Consider the following 15,956-nt stretch of genomic DNA (forward strand, 5'->3'; position numbering starts at 1 on the left):
CAGTGACATCATCTCACTGTGAATGCGTTAAAATAACGCTTCAGGCGCCTGAGTTAGCAAATTTAGCTCAGCTCAGTCCTACTCAGCAGCAAATACACAATCTCTGTCATAAATGGTGTGAGTGGTCAATTGAATCGAATAGGAATCATGACAATCTCAAGGCGATGCAAATTCTGATGATTTCCATGTTCCTCTGTGCTTAGTCACACTCATAATACGACCATTGACATACCCACAAATTGAGCTGAAAGTGACCGGGCCAATTGACAAACGTCACTGTGTCAGCTTGTTAAATGTGTTTCAAGCACAAAAGTCTTCGTAGGAATCCTATTGGATTTTCACAATATAATTTTCATGTCAATTGTTTTAACAAGCAATTAATTTTGCTTTGTTTTGTTGGGGTGTCTCTGACCAACTCACCATTATCTCAATCAAGAACTCAATGTCTTTTTTTGACCAACAGATTTAAAATCTGAGATTTTGAATGAAAAAGGCTGGAAACATTGAATCATCTAAGTTCAAAATTACTGAAACCACAAGAAACCGAACGTGTGACAAAGTATCACTGCCACAACATCATACGCAAGGGACCCAAATTGTTGACATAGAAGGTACGTATTTGATTGATCACAAGCTGAAATATTTGCAGCGATAAGCAGTTATATAAGGAGAATCGAAAGTCGAAATCAAAAAAATTGACTAATTTCAATCATATTTGTTTGTTTTTCTCTCGTTAGACTTTGGAGAGAAAGAGGTGAGAAAAGGCCGACTGGGGGTAAGGGCCAAGTGACCGAGCTTCCGAAAGACCAAGTGATTCTGTAGACTGAAGAAAGATCACAAATTGTTACTCGCACACATCGAAATTGAAGTCGCTACTCCAGAATGAGCCAACAAGACGTTGATGACAATAACCAAATGCAAGCCGTCGTGCAGAACCAAAATCAAGTGGCTACATCAGGAGCAATTGCATCGAATGGCGAGCCTCGACCGTCGGTCTTCAAATTGGACACCGATTGCTGGGATGACGTACTCGATTGCCTGTCGCTGGAGGATGTGCACTCGTTTGGTCAAACGTGCAAGGCTTTTCAACGTGTCACCGGCGAATATTTCCAATGGAAATACGTGAGTGCTTTAGTTTATTGCTACGAAGATGGCATTTACATCAATGACAAAAGAATGGATGGTTTCAACGAGTTTGTCAAACAAATTGGGTTCTGTCGGGGCACACTCAATTCAGCGTTTGATTACATTGAAACCAACTGCAAAGCCGAAATCAAGCAGCTCGGTTTTTTCTATACTGACAGCTTGGAGCTGGTTTGCTGCAAATTTGATGAAGACATTTGGCGAACGTTTGAATCGTGTACGAACTTGAAGCGACTAAGATTCTGGACATTGCTGAATCATTTGCTTGGCCAGTTCGAAAACATCCAACACTCGAACACTTGGAATTGCGTACGAGAGATTCATCGCATAGCGAAAAATTGAAGAATTTTCTCGAGCATTGCCCAAATCTTAGAAGCCTTCAAATCGGTGCAAATATACTATGGGACAGTCGAGATTTGATCTGCGATGCCAACGTTGATGACATGGCTATTGATATGAACAAAGACATCGATACCACCATTGGTTTCTTGAATGACCTTCATGAGAAAGGCTTCTTCAAAAGATTGCATTTTAGATCTGAACGCAACAGCACAACATCAGCTAAACAATTACTTTCGTTGCCCGGACTCGTTACGCTGTACATTTATCCGATTCGAAATGGAAATCCTGAATTTCCCGTTTTGCCCAACATCAAAGAGCTTGGTATCCTCAATCGCGTTGGCACACACATCAACACGGATGCCATGGCCACCAGTTTCATCAATCTGGAGCAGCTTTTCATCACCGGCTCAGACGATTTGATGCCGTTCATTCGTCGATCGATAAAATTAAAAGACGTTGAAATCGCTGATTTCGAAGGAGAAGTTCTCGATATCGCTGCACTGAATAAGGATCGCAAGAAGTTGGCGGGAGCGCGCAAGTTGACCATTTACGTCAATGAACGTGTTTACTTGGCAACAAAATGGGCAACAACAGATACCTCGTTGGAACTGATCGAATTAAAACGTCAAACATCACGAGACATCGTTCGTCCGCACAGCTTTTGGAGAAGATTCCGAGAGCCTAATTAGTTTATCAACTTTTTTTTTTATTATTCCGAGAAACTGAATGGTAAACTCCATCGAAAAATTGTTTCTTGAACAAATTTATCAACTAAAACTAAAAAGTCTGCTGTCATTGTTGGAAGGAATCCTCCAAATCTTTTTTTATGAATCCTCTATTATCTCCATGATTTCAAAAAAAAAAACTGTGAATAGATGCAAATAAACATGGACAAGTCTATCAACACGTGTTTTGGTTCAATTCCTCTTCTTGACCACTTTTACGTCTTACCCTGTATTTTCTTTTCAATTAATTGCGAGTTAATTTCGTGAGCACCATGGTGAGTATTCAAAATCGTAATCTTGCGAACAACACCAATTTTTTGGAAGTTTCTCGATGATCTGATTGTACTGCTTGCAATTTATAGAGTTTTATAAGGTGCAGCATCAAAGGTAATCAGCATCTAATTTTTCATTCTTGCCAAATCTTTTTATTTGACCGAATTTGAATTTTGGAGTTAAAATCACAATTTGTTGTTTTCTACATTCACATAAAATGGAAGTCAATCTTTTGAATCTCAAAATCGCTTGCGCTGTTCAAATTGCCAATTAATTACTTTTGCGCATACGTCACTGTCTTAACAGGTTTTGTTTAGTTGTAATTTACAATAATTTTTTTTCGTTCACTCTTCATTCGCGAATGACCCATTAGATGTTGATGAAAACAAAATTGACCTTCATGGCGTGTCATTGCCGGTGTTACACAATGTTTATAAGCTTATCATGACACGGCAATATTCGCCTATTTGGTGCGAAGGGTTGTAACAGTGATATGATCGGCACATGAGCACCATCTCTACTGATTGCCATTATTGCGATGTAAATGAATAGAATGTCTGTTTCTTCTTCTTCTTCTCAACATCAATTGCATGCGACTTATGGTAACTCTCCGTAATCATTAGAGGTGGCGCTACTTATGCGCATCAATTGACTTTTGCATTAGCTCTTATGTGCTGTGCGTGTCTCTTGATTTGGTGGTACTTGGGTCATTTTACCATCTGCTGATCAAACAAAATCAAACTAATTAACCACGAAAACAAAATTGCATGCGTCATGTAAACAAAGTCAATTATTTAGCATATAAATAGGGCCCATCTCTACGAATTATGTCAGTCACCATTTGAATTTGGTTGTGCAACTGTAAGAATAGTTCTTCAACGCCAGTAAACAGTTTGAAATAAGTATCTCTTTGGTCAAATCGAATAATGAAGTCGTTTATTGTTGTCGTATTTTTGTTCGCTTGTGGAGCTGTCGTTCTTTGTGATGACACTGCTGGAAATGGTAATTAAACTACTGAAAAAAACGTATGAATTTGAATTTCAATTCATTTTGTTTGCTTTTAAAATGCCCACATTTTGTACAAAAAAGGTTGAAATTTTCGACTAAAATCGATTTAAATCGATTCAGAAATTAACACTTTCTAACCCTTTATAATCGACAGGGGATCCAGTTGCATCCACTTTGCAAAATTTGCTCGACAATTTGCAGAAAAACTTGGGAACTGGTGACTTGACTAAACTTACTGAAATCCTGAAGGCCGGTGAGGCTCGATTGAAGGAATCGATTCAAAAAGTTAACAGTGACAAGATTCGCGAGAATCTCACAAAAGTTGAAGCTGACATCGCTCAATTAGTGCAAAAATTGTCATCGGGCAAAGGCAGCCTGGATGATGTTAAGGCATTTATAAACAATGCAAAAGACAAGTTTAAGCAACGTTTAAGCGATCGCATCAAGGAATTCACACAGGAAAAGAAAACTAATTGAAATTCGTCCAGAAGAATCGATGAAAGCAGTTAAATTTATAATTAAAAAGAAAATGTTTCTAAATTCGTTTGTTCTTGCTGATATTACTCATTAGATTGATGGTTTCTATTTAATTAATTCGATTTTTGCAATAAAAAATGAAAATTTAATACAATGGAAAAGATGTAGACCAAATATTTTTCTTATTGTTATAAATAAAGTTCAACAAATCACTCCAAAATGATGAAAAAGACAAGGTTTTTCTAATTCCAACTACTCCGTATACATTTTTGTTGATTTTTCCGAGAGTCTACTGTATTCAAATTTTTTCATTCATTCATTTTCAGTGCTATTTGGAATTTGTAGCTCCTCATTTTATCGCTTGATCGTATCAAATATATTGATATGCAAAATATTGTGTCACCTCAAGGTAATTACTTCCGTTCAAAGTGTGTAATACACGTACATAGACAGTATGTATTCAATAAAATGGACGCTATTATGTCTAAATGAACTACCACTACCAAGATTTAATCCAGCTCAATTCACAGTGTTATACTCTGTTATCTTTCTGGTGAGTCCATCCAATCAAAGACATGACTTGATGTCATTTGCTACACACACGAGTTGTTCAATCAAATTTCATCTGGTCAGTTGATTCTTTTTCAATACCGGATAAAATGGAGAAAAAAAACTGCAGCAAACTTGTGTGCAAAACTGATGTTGACCAAAAAAAAATTAAAATTGAATTGTGCTTAATTCGATTCCATTTCTTTGTTACGTCTTTTTTTTCATCTCATCTTTTACATGGACTAGTAAGTCATATTCAAGTACGATGTTGTAACAACATATCTCTAAGTATTACATGGTTTGATGCTTGGTTAGATGTCCGATTTGATTTGAACGAATTCACATCCTTTGGTAATTACCAATTATCACAATAATAACTGCTTCCGTTCGATATAACATCTCTTTTTGACCCATACAAACGAGGTAGATTATGAAACTTCATTGACGACCCACAACAAAAAGAATAATTTGTTTAACCCATTTTCTACCAAGGAATTTTTTTTTTCGAATTTTTTGATGAAATTTAGGTGAGATACTTAAGTATCAGAATTCTGAAAGCCCAAATATGATTTTCCCAAAGTTTCAGAATTTTCCGACACGTTTTAAATTTTCGCAATTTTCCGGCATTTTCCGGAAAACTGTAAGTTGGAAAACCTTGAGAATCTGGGAAAACCTGTTTCAAACCTTTTCAACACACATGTAAAACGGCATTTGGAAATTCCAAGCCGTTTGATCAGGATAGGAGAAAATCTAAAATAAGTCATAATAAAATCGGCAATTTTTGCGTCCTATAAATAGGACGCTGGTACAAAATGGGTTCATAAACCATTGCTTCACACCATCACTTTGAGAAACTTTAAATTGAAAGAATGAAAAAAAATCAACGATTTCGTTTTGTTCTTCATGTTCTTCATGGTATCGATTCGTCTTCGGAAGTTGGATATGTATATCCAACACGTATGTATTGTATACACGTTCTTTCAATTCTCCATTACTGATCTGATCCATCCATAGCTATTAATAGATGGTCACTCACCATAGAAAAAAAACTTCTCATATCATCTAGAATAATTTTAAATTTGTTCAAATGATTTGAGCTGAATCATTCATTAACGCCAGCCAAATATACACAAATGTTTCGATTGACCTTGAGAGTATTTTGGAGCAACACAATGTTGCAAGCGCATCATGAATCATTTTGCGGCTGTTTTGTTTCGGAAATTTTGATTTTACTCTTCTTCACACTAGGTGTAGTGAATGTCGAATGAAATGAATCCCTTTTAAGCCATTTCAATCACTATTTGCACGTGAATGTGACGTACTTCTACAAACCAAACTAAATCATTGTGTTATTATTCCATTGATAAAACTGGACTTTGTGCAAAATTATGATTGCACAAATATTGGCCATTTGATTGACATTTAAATTTTTCTTCATCACCAAATGTTTCGTGTTGAATCGCAAATGTGATCATTAAACTTTGATGTTTTCGGCGTTTTAAGTTAATTTGGCGATAAATTAACATAATCAGCCGGAAATCGGAATCCATTAGAAATACATCATCAAAACTTAATGGTTGAATTATGTAATATGCTTTAAATGAGCTAACCGTTGATATTAAAATAAAGATTTCTGTCCGCGGACACACAAACCGGAAACACAAAATTGAATTTAATGATAAAAATGGCATAAAATCATGAAGCTAGTTCCGATGAAAGAGTAATTAATAAACTGGAACGAGTAGACATTATTGCTTTGGACTTTTGGTCATTGGATCGAAAAACCAGAGTATAAAAGGAGGATGAAATGCATCAGTAAAGTTGTGATCGTCGTTTCATTAACTAAATCTTTTACCTTAAAACGGTTTGAAGTGTTTGTTTTGTAAAAATATTTTTTAAATTTCCGATATGAAATTTGTTGTTATTCCTTTGTTTGTGATTGGCTTCGTAGCAATGACTACGGTACTTGCTGATGAAAGACCAGGTTAAATTATTTTTTTGACCAAAATTCGATTTTATTCTTTCCAAATGTTTGATTCGAAATAAAAATTCTTCTCCTTCTTCTCTTTTTTATTAAAAACCGTTCTAACCTTTCTTCCAATTTTCCTCTCATTCAAATAGGAAGCGACATTGCTACGGCGTTGCAAAGTTTGCTCGACGGTTTGAGTACGGCCGTCGCCAAAGGTGACATTGGTGTTGTTCATGAGACATTACAAAAGGGGAAAAATCAACTCACTGAATTGATACCAAAGGTCGAATCGCAGAAGTCGCGTGAAGTCATCAAAATAGTCGAGATCAAGCTCGAAGAGTTGATTAGCAAATTATCTGCCAACAAGGCCAATATGGATGACGTTCGTGCATTCTTGAACGATGCCAAAGTGAAATTAATGCAACGCTTAGCTGAGATATCCAATTAAAAGCGATGAAACGATTCGGCATCGCGGCATTGTTACACTTTGAAACTAATCCGTCAACCGTCCGTTAATAATGCAATCAATTTAGGTTTGAATGTTCTCCAAAAAATTGCACAAACTTTCACCACCTTTTGAAGGATTTTTCGCACAATTCTTATGCAAAATAGTTTGATGTCAAATCAGAATTATAATTTTGAACACTTCTTTCTTTGATCCTGGCAAAAAAATACCGTTGAAAATGCGTAGATTATCTATCATGCCGGAAGATGGGATGTAAGAAAATAATAATGTTCTAATATGTTAAGATCTTGATAATTTTATCAACTTATGAATGTGAATAAAAGATATAACAAATCCAATTTGATGCAAATGGCGCGTACAAAAAAACGAAAACCAAAAACAAACACGATCTATCAACACATTATCAGTAAAAGTCTCTTGTATTAGATGTATCGATTTGAAATTGCTTTTTTTTTATCAAACAGATAATTCTTCATAAAATGACAAAAACTTGTAAAATGAAGAAATCAAAAGTGAAAAAAAACTTTATGCTCTTTCGATTCATATCTATAACTCAATTATTTTACCTAATTTGCCATGTGGTTGTTCAACCATATATTTTACATGTAACCAAGACGAAATAGAAAAAATGCAAAAAATTCAGAATAGAGCAATGCGATTAATTTTAAACTGTGAATATCGTACACACCGAGAATGGATGTTAAAAACCTTAAGTTGGCTAAGCATTGACCAGATGATAAAATTTTAGGTTTTAATTTATATATAAAAAATGAGAAATGGGCTTCTCCCAGAATATTTAATTGACAACCTAATTTATACAATAGACACACCTCACATCAGAAACACAAGGCAGAGAACAAATAATGAACTAAGACCAAATTTTAAATATGAAAAAAACCAGGAAGAATATATTCTATTATGGAGTCAAAATGTATAATGAGCTTCTAATAAATATAAGAGAAAAACCGTCGCCAAACTCTTTTAAAACGGGATTTAAAAAGCATATAATGGAAAATTTCAATGTATAAACCCAAATGTAACTAAAAGAGCTAACGCTAATAAACATAATAAAATACAATCAAATTGGTGTCAATATTTCACGGTAATCAATAGTTTTGGTGACCAAATGACTTTTGAAGAAATTCAAGACCCTTAAGCTCCCAATCAACAAAAAGTATACGTTCATAATTTCAAGCTCAAATTTTGAACTTCAAATGAATATGATAAGTCAACGTTTTTGGCACTCTCAACATAAACATCTTGTAATGCTGCATGAAGAATCACAATAGACATACACATCTTCCGTTAGATTACAAAGTAGATCAATGCGCATAAATTAGTATCATCCATTTTTCTTCGCCGTCTTCGTTGCGTGATGAATAGAGGCCGTAATCGCGATAGCCTAACTGGCTTTTGCTTAATTGATTTCCCCCAACAATTGGACTGTTTCCAAAAACTACTAATCGATTATGCCAAATTTGTATTCCAATGTACCGTTTTTTAAATATTCTATTTTGCTGTTCTCTTCTGAATGACGGCATTTCCCTTGTACGCACTTCTGCCAAACGCACCGAAACCAAGTAGGAAATGAAGTAGTCAAATTGAATCATTTTAATTTGAATTTTATTTGTGTTTTCTTAATAAATTCTCGAATTTGCATATATATTGAATATTCTCGTTAAATGCGTAACACATATTCTAAATGGGATGTTCGAGAGAAGAAAGAGATGGATAGAGAAAGTTGTGAGAGTTTGATATCATCCACCGGCAACATATAAAAAGCAATACATCGGCTGAAATTTTAAACAGTTGGTGAAGTGGCGTCGAACGAAAAGTCGATCGTTCACCATGTCTCTGTTCAAACTGGCCAATTTGCCAGTGGCAATAGTTTTGTGCACATTTTTAGTGTTAGGTAAATTGAAGTCATATCTAATTCGAGTTGATTAAATCAATAGTTCGATCTACTGAAAATTAAAAGTTTTAGAATTTAAGTTTCAAAGTTTGAAATAAAAATCGTTTGTGTTTTTTTAGGTATTAATGCGCGAAATGTGAATCTTGAAGAAAAGATGACCGTTTTGATTGATGCCGAGAAATTCTTGAAGATTTTCAAGGCATCCAACGAAACGGATGATTGTGCCGAAAATGAAGTGTTCCAAGAGTGTGGCACCAAGTGTGCGCTGAGCTGTCGATTCGCCTCATCCGCATTGGGTATCACGCTTTCGAAAGAAGAATGTGAAAAAACTGAGTGTGTCAAAGGATGCTTCTGCAAAGTCGGATTGGTGCGACATGGAGAGAAGTGTATTCCAGCGACCGAATGTTCGGCTCAAAAAGGTCGAACCGATAAAAAAGTGCAACCAGTGCGATCATATCCACAATATGCGCAATATCAACAATACCCCCAATATCAGCAATATCAACAGCCATTCGCACAGCCAGGTCCATTCCATAAGATTTTCGGATTGCTCAAACCACCTGGCCAAATTCCGTGCGGAATTCATGGATGTAATTCACCTAATATTCATATTCACAATCATAATGAAGGTAATTATTAGGTTTTATTTCAACTAAAAGAGAAAAAATTGATGAGAAATGCTTATAACTTGTAGTATGAATGAGTGTGTACCCGTTGAATGCTAGTTAACGACTGTCTTTATTATTTGCTCTTATATGATAGTTACATTGTCGCAGGTGAGGCGGCGTATAGCGCCATCTATGCTACATCTCCCCCATTTTTTTAGAATGAAATTTATTTTATTCTTTATTTACATTTAATTCCATTCCAAAAAAATTACTTCATTTTCTTACATTTAGTTTGACATTCGGATGAAATCTAGTTCTATCCTTTTTTTTCATTCGATTCCATCCTTCTTAAATATCAGAAAAAAAAAAAACCAACGAAATTGAGAATAACAAAAAAAAAAAAAAAAATTGCTTAATGCTAATATCGTCGGCCGCTTCGTGTGATTCGTTGCTGTGAAGGCTGCTGGAAAGTGTTTCGATTAATGTCGTTATTTATTACTGTTTTGTTTTCAAAAAATTTCTTAATGTGGTTGCTGTTTCTGCGATACACTCTATCTTCAGATTGAATCAAGTACGAACGAGGCTCAGCACAGGCTTGAATAATTATGCCATGCTGCCATTTTTTATTATTTATGAAAAGAACCTTTTCATTTGGTTCGAAGGGTGCTCGTTGTCTCGTTCCAATATCATAATACTTCTTTGAGAGTGTTTGTTTTCTTTCGTGTTGTTTCGCAACGTTGACACTATTAAATGGTTTGAATTTATTGACATGCATTGGAATATTCGATCTCAAGTTACGATTTTGCATTAACTGCGCTGGTGTATGATTCATGTATTTTGTTGGTGTAGTTCTGTATGCGAGCAATGACTTGTAAATGTCTTGCTCTGAGCTCGACTTTTTTAGAATATTTTTACAGACTTGCACCATTCTTTCGGCCATTCCATTCGATTGTGCGTAATTCGGGGAACTATTAATTATTTTCACATCATTTTCTCTCGTAAATTCTTTACTTTCGAACGATCCGAAAGGCATATTGTCGGCAATTACAATATGTGGATAACCAAATTGAGCAAAGAGTTTTATTAACTCGAGATTGGTTGTGCGTGCTGTTTTGTCTCTTAACTTTATCAATTCTATCCATTTTGAATAGTAATCGACAACAACTAAATAATCTTTCCCCTTATGATACAAAATATCGCAAGCTACTTTCATAAATGGGCCGCTAGGAATTTCATGCGGAATCATGGGCTCTTTCCTATTTTTAGGTGCATTTTCTTGACAAATTCTACATCGGGTCGTTACATGCTCAATATCATTATTTATATTCGGCCAATACACAGAGGACTTCGCTCTCTCAATCGTTTTCGTTATGCCAAAATGTGGCTCATGTAGCTTCTTCAAAATTAATTTTCGCATGTTTTTTGGTATAATGATACGTTCATTATAAAATAGCAAATCATCTTCCAAAATAATATCATTTTTCAATCTAAACAAAAATCTGAGGGGCTCTGGGCATTTTTTCTTATCATTTGGCCATCCGTTTTTACAGTACTCTTTTACCTTTCTTAGTACATCATCATTTTCTGTCTCTTTCTGCATTTCTCTCTTCTTTTCATCGCTTACATTTATTGACAATATGGCGTGTGTAATGCTTGTCTCTTCTTCACTATCGTCACTAATATTTATATATCTCGACAAATAATCGGCTAAATGAATGGTTTTTCCCGGTGCATATTCAAGATTGACATCATAATTTAACAATTTAATGCGCATACGTTGTAATTTTGCCGATACGATTTTGTGTATGTCTTTTTGCATGATGCCCAACAATGGTTTATGGTCGTTGACAACACGAATTTTTCGACCGTACGTAAAATAATTAAATTTAGTGCATGCAAATACAATCGATAACATCTCCTTTTCTATCTGTGAATAGTTTTGCTCAGTTGGTGAGAGACTTCTTGACGCAAAAGAAATTGGTTTACCGTCCTGTAACAGACAACAACCCAATCCATCTTGAGACGCATCGCACTGTATAACAAGTTCTTTTGTCGAATCAAAAGGCACCAAAATATTTGCCGATAAAATGTCATTTTTTATGTCATTGAATATTTTTGTGTGCAACTCTGTCCATTTAAATATCACATTCTTCTTTAGCAGTTCCCTTAGCACAGTTGCTTTCTGTGATAAATTCGCAACAAATGGCCTCATAAAATTAATCACACCCATAAATGTCTGTAAGTCTTTTTTATTTTTCGGGCTCGTCATTTTTCTTATTCCTTCTAACCTTTCTGGATCTGGCTCAATTTTATTTAACGAAAATATATGGCCCAAATATTTCACCGACTCGCTTGCAATTTGCATTTTCTTTTCATTAAATCTTACATTTTTTTCTCTAGCCCTTTCTAAAACTTTAATCAATGCTTCGTCATGCTCTTGTTTTGTTTTGCCCACAATAAATATGTCATCAAAATACACGTGCACATTTTTAATGTCACCAAAATTAGCAAAATTCTTTCTTTGAAATACTTTCGGACCCGTTTTAATGCCAAAAGGCATTCTAATGTATCGATAATTGCCAAATGGTGTAGCGAATGTACACAAATTACGCGACTCCTCTGCTAAGCGCACTTGATGAAAACCATCTTTTAAATCCAACACGGAAAAATATTTAATTCCATTCACACTCGATGAAAATTCTTCAAATGTGGGAATATACGATTGTTCATCCAATATTTGTTTATTCAATTCAGACGGGTCGATACATAATCTCAGCGATCTTTCTAAATCCTTCTTTTCTACTGTAACTAGATGATGCACCCATTCACTTCGTTCATCGGCCTTTTCAATTACTCCATTCCTTTCTAACTCATTTAATCTCATTTTTAATTTACTTTTTATTGCGAGCGGTACCTTTCTTGGTGCATGCGCTACTGGTTGAGCGTCTTTTTTCAACAAAATTCTATATTCACCATCAAATGTGCCCAGACCCTCAAATAATTCTGAATAATGCTTGAAAACGTACGATTTATCAATGTTCGCGCAAAGTGCCTCTAGTCAAAAATTGTATCGATTTATTCTGTTTGTGTTGTTGCGTGTGCGCGGTGGGCTGACGATGCCAAATGCTGTGCATGTCGCCAAACCAAGTATAGGGGTCACATCAAGATCAACGACGGCGAAAACAACTCTCAAATTCATATTTTTAAAGGAACAAATCAATGAACACATACCTTCTGGATTTATCGTTTGTCCACCAAATGCTCTCAATGTCATGTTTGTGAATCGCAAACCCTCGTTCGAACCAAACATCAATCGTCTGAAAATGTGTAACGGCAATACATTCATTTCAGCACCAGTGTCAATTTTAAATGCCACGAGTTGATCATTGATGCGAATTCTTTCCAACCACCTTGTTGCAATCACATCTCCGGCTGTGTTTGTTACATTTCGTTCAAGTGCCCCAATGTAAAAATCGTTGTTATCGTTTGCAAAGCCATATTCAATTGAATTTATGCTGCGCGATTTGCAAACGCTTCCAAAATGATTGGGCTTAGAACATACATTGCAAGTCTTTCCCTGAGCTGGACATTTGTCGTTGAAATTGTGATTGTATCCGCATCGTTTGCATTTGGATTGATTGGTGTTGTTTCGGCTGTTTTCACTGTTGTTGTTACTACCTCTGCTGTTGCTGTTGCCACTGTTTCGGCTCGCGTTCGAACGGTACTGTGTGTTGCCTTGCCACGTGGTTGCTCTCTTATCGTTCTGTCTGTGCTTGTTGTTGTTACTTTGTCTCGTATTCTTACTGTGTTGTTTGTACGTTTGTGTTGACTGTGCACCGTCTCCCTTCAACTCGTTGACTTCTTGAGATTTAATTTTACTCATTTTTTCGGTGTGCTCTTTTGTTGCCTCTGCTCCACGACATTTTTCAACGGCTGCATCGTATGTTAGGTCATTTGATTCCAATAATTTCGTTTGTAATTTTTTATCGGTAATGCCCATGACGATTCTGTCCCGTAACATTTCGTTTGTTGCTTGATTAAATTCGCAAGATTTCACCAGCAATTTGATGTCCATCAAAAAGGCATCAAACGATTCTCCTTCTTTCTGGTCTCGATTGTAGAACATGTACCTATCGTAAACGGTGTTTTTTCGTGCGGCACAAAAATCAGCAAATGCTTTCGTTACATCGTTGTAAGTTGCTCTCTGTACGGCAGTCATATCAAATGTATCGTAAATTTCGACGGCTTCGGGACCCACTGCATTCAAAAATGTGTTGATTTTTACTGGATCGGTTTTCTCTCCCATTCCGATGGCAATCACAAAAATGTCGTAGTTGCGTTTGAATTTCTTCCAATTCTCGTTCAAATTTCCATCCAATTTCAATGGATCAACGGGTTTAATGTACATGTGGTCAGTCATTTTTCGGCTTTTTTCTTTTTCTCTTCTTTCCTTTCTGCTTTTTTCTTTTTCTCTTTTTTCCTTTCTGTAGTCTTCGATTTCTACGCGATTTACAACAACGTCGCTTGGTTTTATTCTCTTCAAAACTGCTTTCAAACCTTTCTCCGCAGTGCGTGTTCCAATTTTTTCTCTCCTTTCTTCAATCAACAAATTTTTACTTTTCTTGGCTGTTTTTTGCAAATCGCCGACTTTTTCCTTTCTAGTCTGTGACCTCAGCTTCATTAGATGTATATTATTTTAATTAATTTCATCCGATTACTTGGATTTTTTTCGCGATTTTTATTTTTTCTTACGCACGCGCTTATGTTCTTTCGACCTTGTCGCCATGTAGTATGAATGAGTGTGTACCCGTTGAATGCTAGTTAACGACTGTCTTTATTATTTGCTCTTATATGATAGTTACATTGTCGCAGGTGAGGCGGCGTATAGCGCCATCTATGCTACATAACTAAATGAATGAATTGTTTTCAGATGACAGCGACGAACACAGCCACGAAAGCGACTCATCATCGTCATCATCCTCATCCGAAGAATCCTCCGAAGAATATCATCATCACTCTCAACATTATGAGAGCCATCCAGTGCATGTTGTACATGGTGTCTCAAATGGAGGAGGTATGTGTGCGAATTAAATTACCCAAATATCGGAATACAGTCGAAATAAATTCAAATTGATATGAATTTGCATGGTTTTCAGGATCAGACCCTAACAATAATAATAACAATAATAATAATCTGCAGCCAGTAAATAATTACTTCGGTTATCATGGTAAGAAAGAAATGGGTGAGAAGAATACCAAATCAATCGGCTTTTTGAAACTTTTATCGCGAAAGCTATTCCAATGAGGTACAATATGTGAAACATCTGAGTAAATTGTATTTTTTTGATTTACAGGCAATTACGACCACCACGACGGTAATGCAAAATGAAATTCATACATGAAGTGTTGCTTTAAATATTTGTTCATTTATTTATTTGTTTGTTTGTCTCATTGCAGATTATTGGCATCACAATAGATGGGACGGGGGACCAAATTGGGGCTATGGAGGCTGGGGCAATGGAGGCTGGGGCAATGGAGGCTGGAGCAATGGAGGCTGGAGCAATGGAGGCTGGGGCAATGGAGGTTTTGGCCCCATTTTCTTTGACATTAGCGGCGGCGGAGGAGGAGGCGGTGGAGGAGGAGGCGGCGGCGGGGGAGGAGGCGGCGGAGGAGGTAAGAAGCTGCTTTTGAAAAACATTATGTAAACATAAGACGAGCTCTACTGACACGACGCTTGTGATATAAGTTTAAGATTTCAATCATACAAGCGTATGCATGGCCAATAACCAAGTAGCTATTCGCGCAAAACGTATAAATCCTATGCTAGCGTGTCTGTATTGTGTGTATATATTGACCGCTCAACGTGTGTATGACCACTACAGGCACGTCGAATGTTGTCGTCAGTATGGATTTCATAGCCGCGTGTGGTACGGAATTTATTATTATCATGCAAATAGCGATTCTGCCCACTTAAAAATAGCCAAGGAAGAGTTCAGTTATATATGCCCAGTTTATTGGGAATTTTCTCACAATCGATAAATTGGAACTGATTCGTGTATTCAGCACAATTTTAGAATTTAATCCGATCGATGATTTCGCTGCAGACACCCAGCCGCTATATCCGCTATTTGAGATGAGGCAACTGCAAAAATTAATCATGAAAACCAACTTTCTTTTATCAAAGTTGAAATTTGCACATTCTTATTAAGAATTTCATACAATTCTCACAAAAAGATATAGCATAGCATATCTTCAACTTTGATGGTTGAGAATATTGAATACGTTGATAATATAACGAAAATGTCTATTGAATTTATAGGAGGCGGTGGAACGCCACCAGGACCACCACAGCCACTAGGCCCACCAGGCCCACCAGGGCCACCAGGTAAAGATTTACGGGCATTAACATATTAATAACGTATCAAAAATGTAAATCTGTACCAATAGGACCACCACAGCCGCCAGGCCCACCAGGCCCACCAGG

General features: G+C 36.2%; 4 protein-coding genes across 4 annotated transcripts in view; all 4 read left to right on the top strand.

The window, feature by feature from the left end:
* The window catches only part of LOC129570697 (uncharacterized), a 51,752-nt gene extending 49,367 nt beyond the window's left edge, over window positions 1-2,385 (top strand). Inside the window, exons 2-3 of the mRNA XM_055450397.1 lie at window positions 464-611; window positions 738-2,385. Coding sequence (XP_055306372.1) covers window positions 1,587-2,174 — 588 coding nt within the window. The 5' untranslated portion in view covers window positions 464-611; window positions 738-1,586 and the 3' untranslated portion in view covers window positions 2,175-2,385. The remainder of the gene's footprint in view (window positions 1-463; window positions 612-737) is intronic.
* Window positions 2,386-3,330: 945 nt separating this feature from the next.
* On the top strand, window positions 3,331-4,156 carry LOC129570726 (uncharacterized). The gene is made up of 2 exons (XM_055450432.1): window positions 3,331-3,485; window positions 3,646-4,156. Exons 1-2 carry the CDS (start codon window positions 3,410-3,412, stop codon window positions 3,966-3,968), a joined length of 399 nt encoding a protein of 132 aa, XP_055306407.1. The 5' UTR covers window positions 3,331-3,409; the 3' UTR covers window positions 3,969-4,156.
* Window positions 4,157-6,355: 2,199 nt separating this feature from the next.
* Window positions 6,356-7,916, top strand: LOC129570725 (uncharacterized). The gene is made up of 2 exons (XM_055450430.1): window positions 6,356-6,501; window positions 6,639-7,916. Exons 1-2 carry the CDS (start codon window positions 6,426-6,428, stop codon window positions 6,932-6,934), a joined length of 372 nt encoding a protein of 123 aa, XP_055306405.1. The 5' UTR covers window positions 6,356-6,425; the 3' UTR covers window positions 6,935-7,916.
* Window positions 7,917-14,383: 6,467 nt separating this feature from the next.
* LOC129570719 (calpain clp-1-like) overlaps window positions 14,384-15,956 on the top strand; it is a 6,390-nt gene continuing 4,817 nt past the window's right edge. Inside the window, exons 1-5 of the mRNA XM_055450425.1 lie at window positions 14,384-14,546; window positions 14,629-14,700; window positions 14,827-14,847; window positions 14,930-15,145; window positions 15,792-15,857. Coding sequence (XP_055306400.1) covers window positions 14,384-14,546; window positions 14,629-14,700; window positions 14,827-14,847; window positions 14,930-15,145; window positions 15,792-15,857 — 538 coding nt within the window. The remainder of the gene's footprint in view (window positions 14,547-14,628; window positions 14,701-14,826; window positions 14,848-14,929; window positions 15,146-15,791; window positions 15,858-15,956) is intronic.

The sequence above is a fragment of the Sitodiplosis mosellana genome, unplaced genomic scaffold, assembly GCF_009176505.1.
Source record: "Sitodiplosis mosellana isolate CC-2019 unplaced genomic scaffold, AAFC_SMos_1.0 Smas_scaffold_75, whole genome shotgun sequence".
Classification (NCBI taxonomy): domain Eukaryota; kingdom Metazoa; phylum Arthropoda; class Insecta; order Diptera; family Cecidomyiidae; genus Sitodiplosis; species Sitodiplosis mosellana.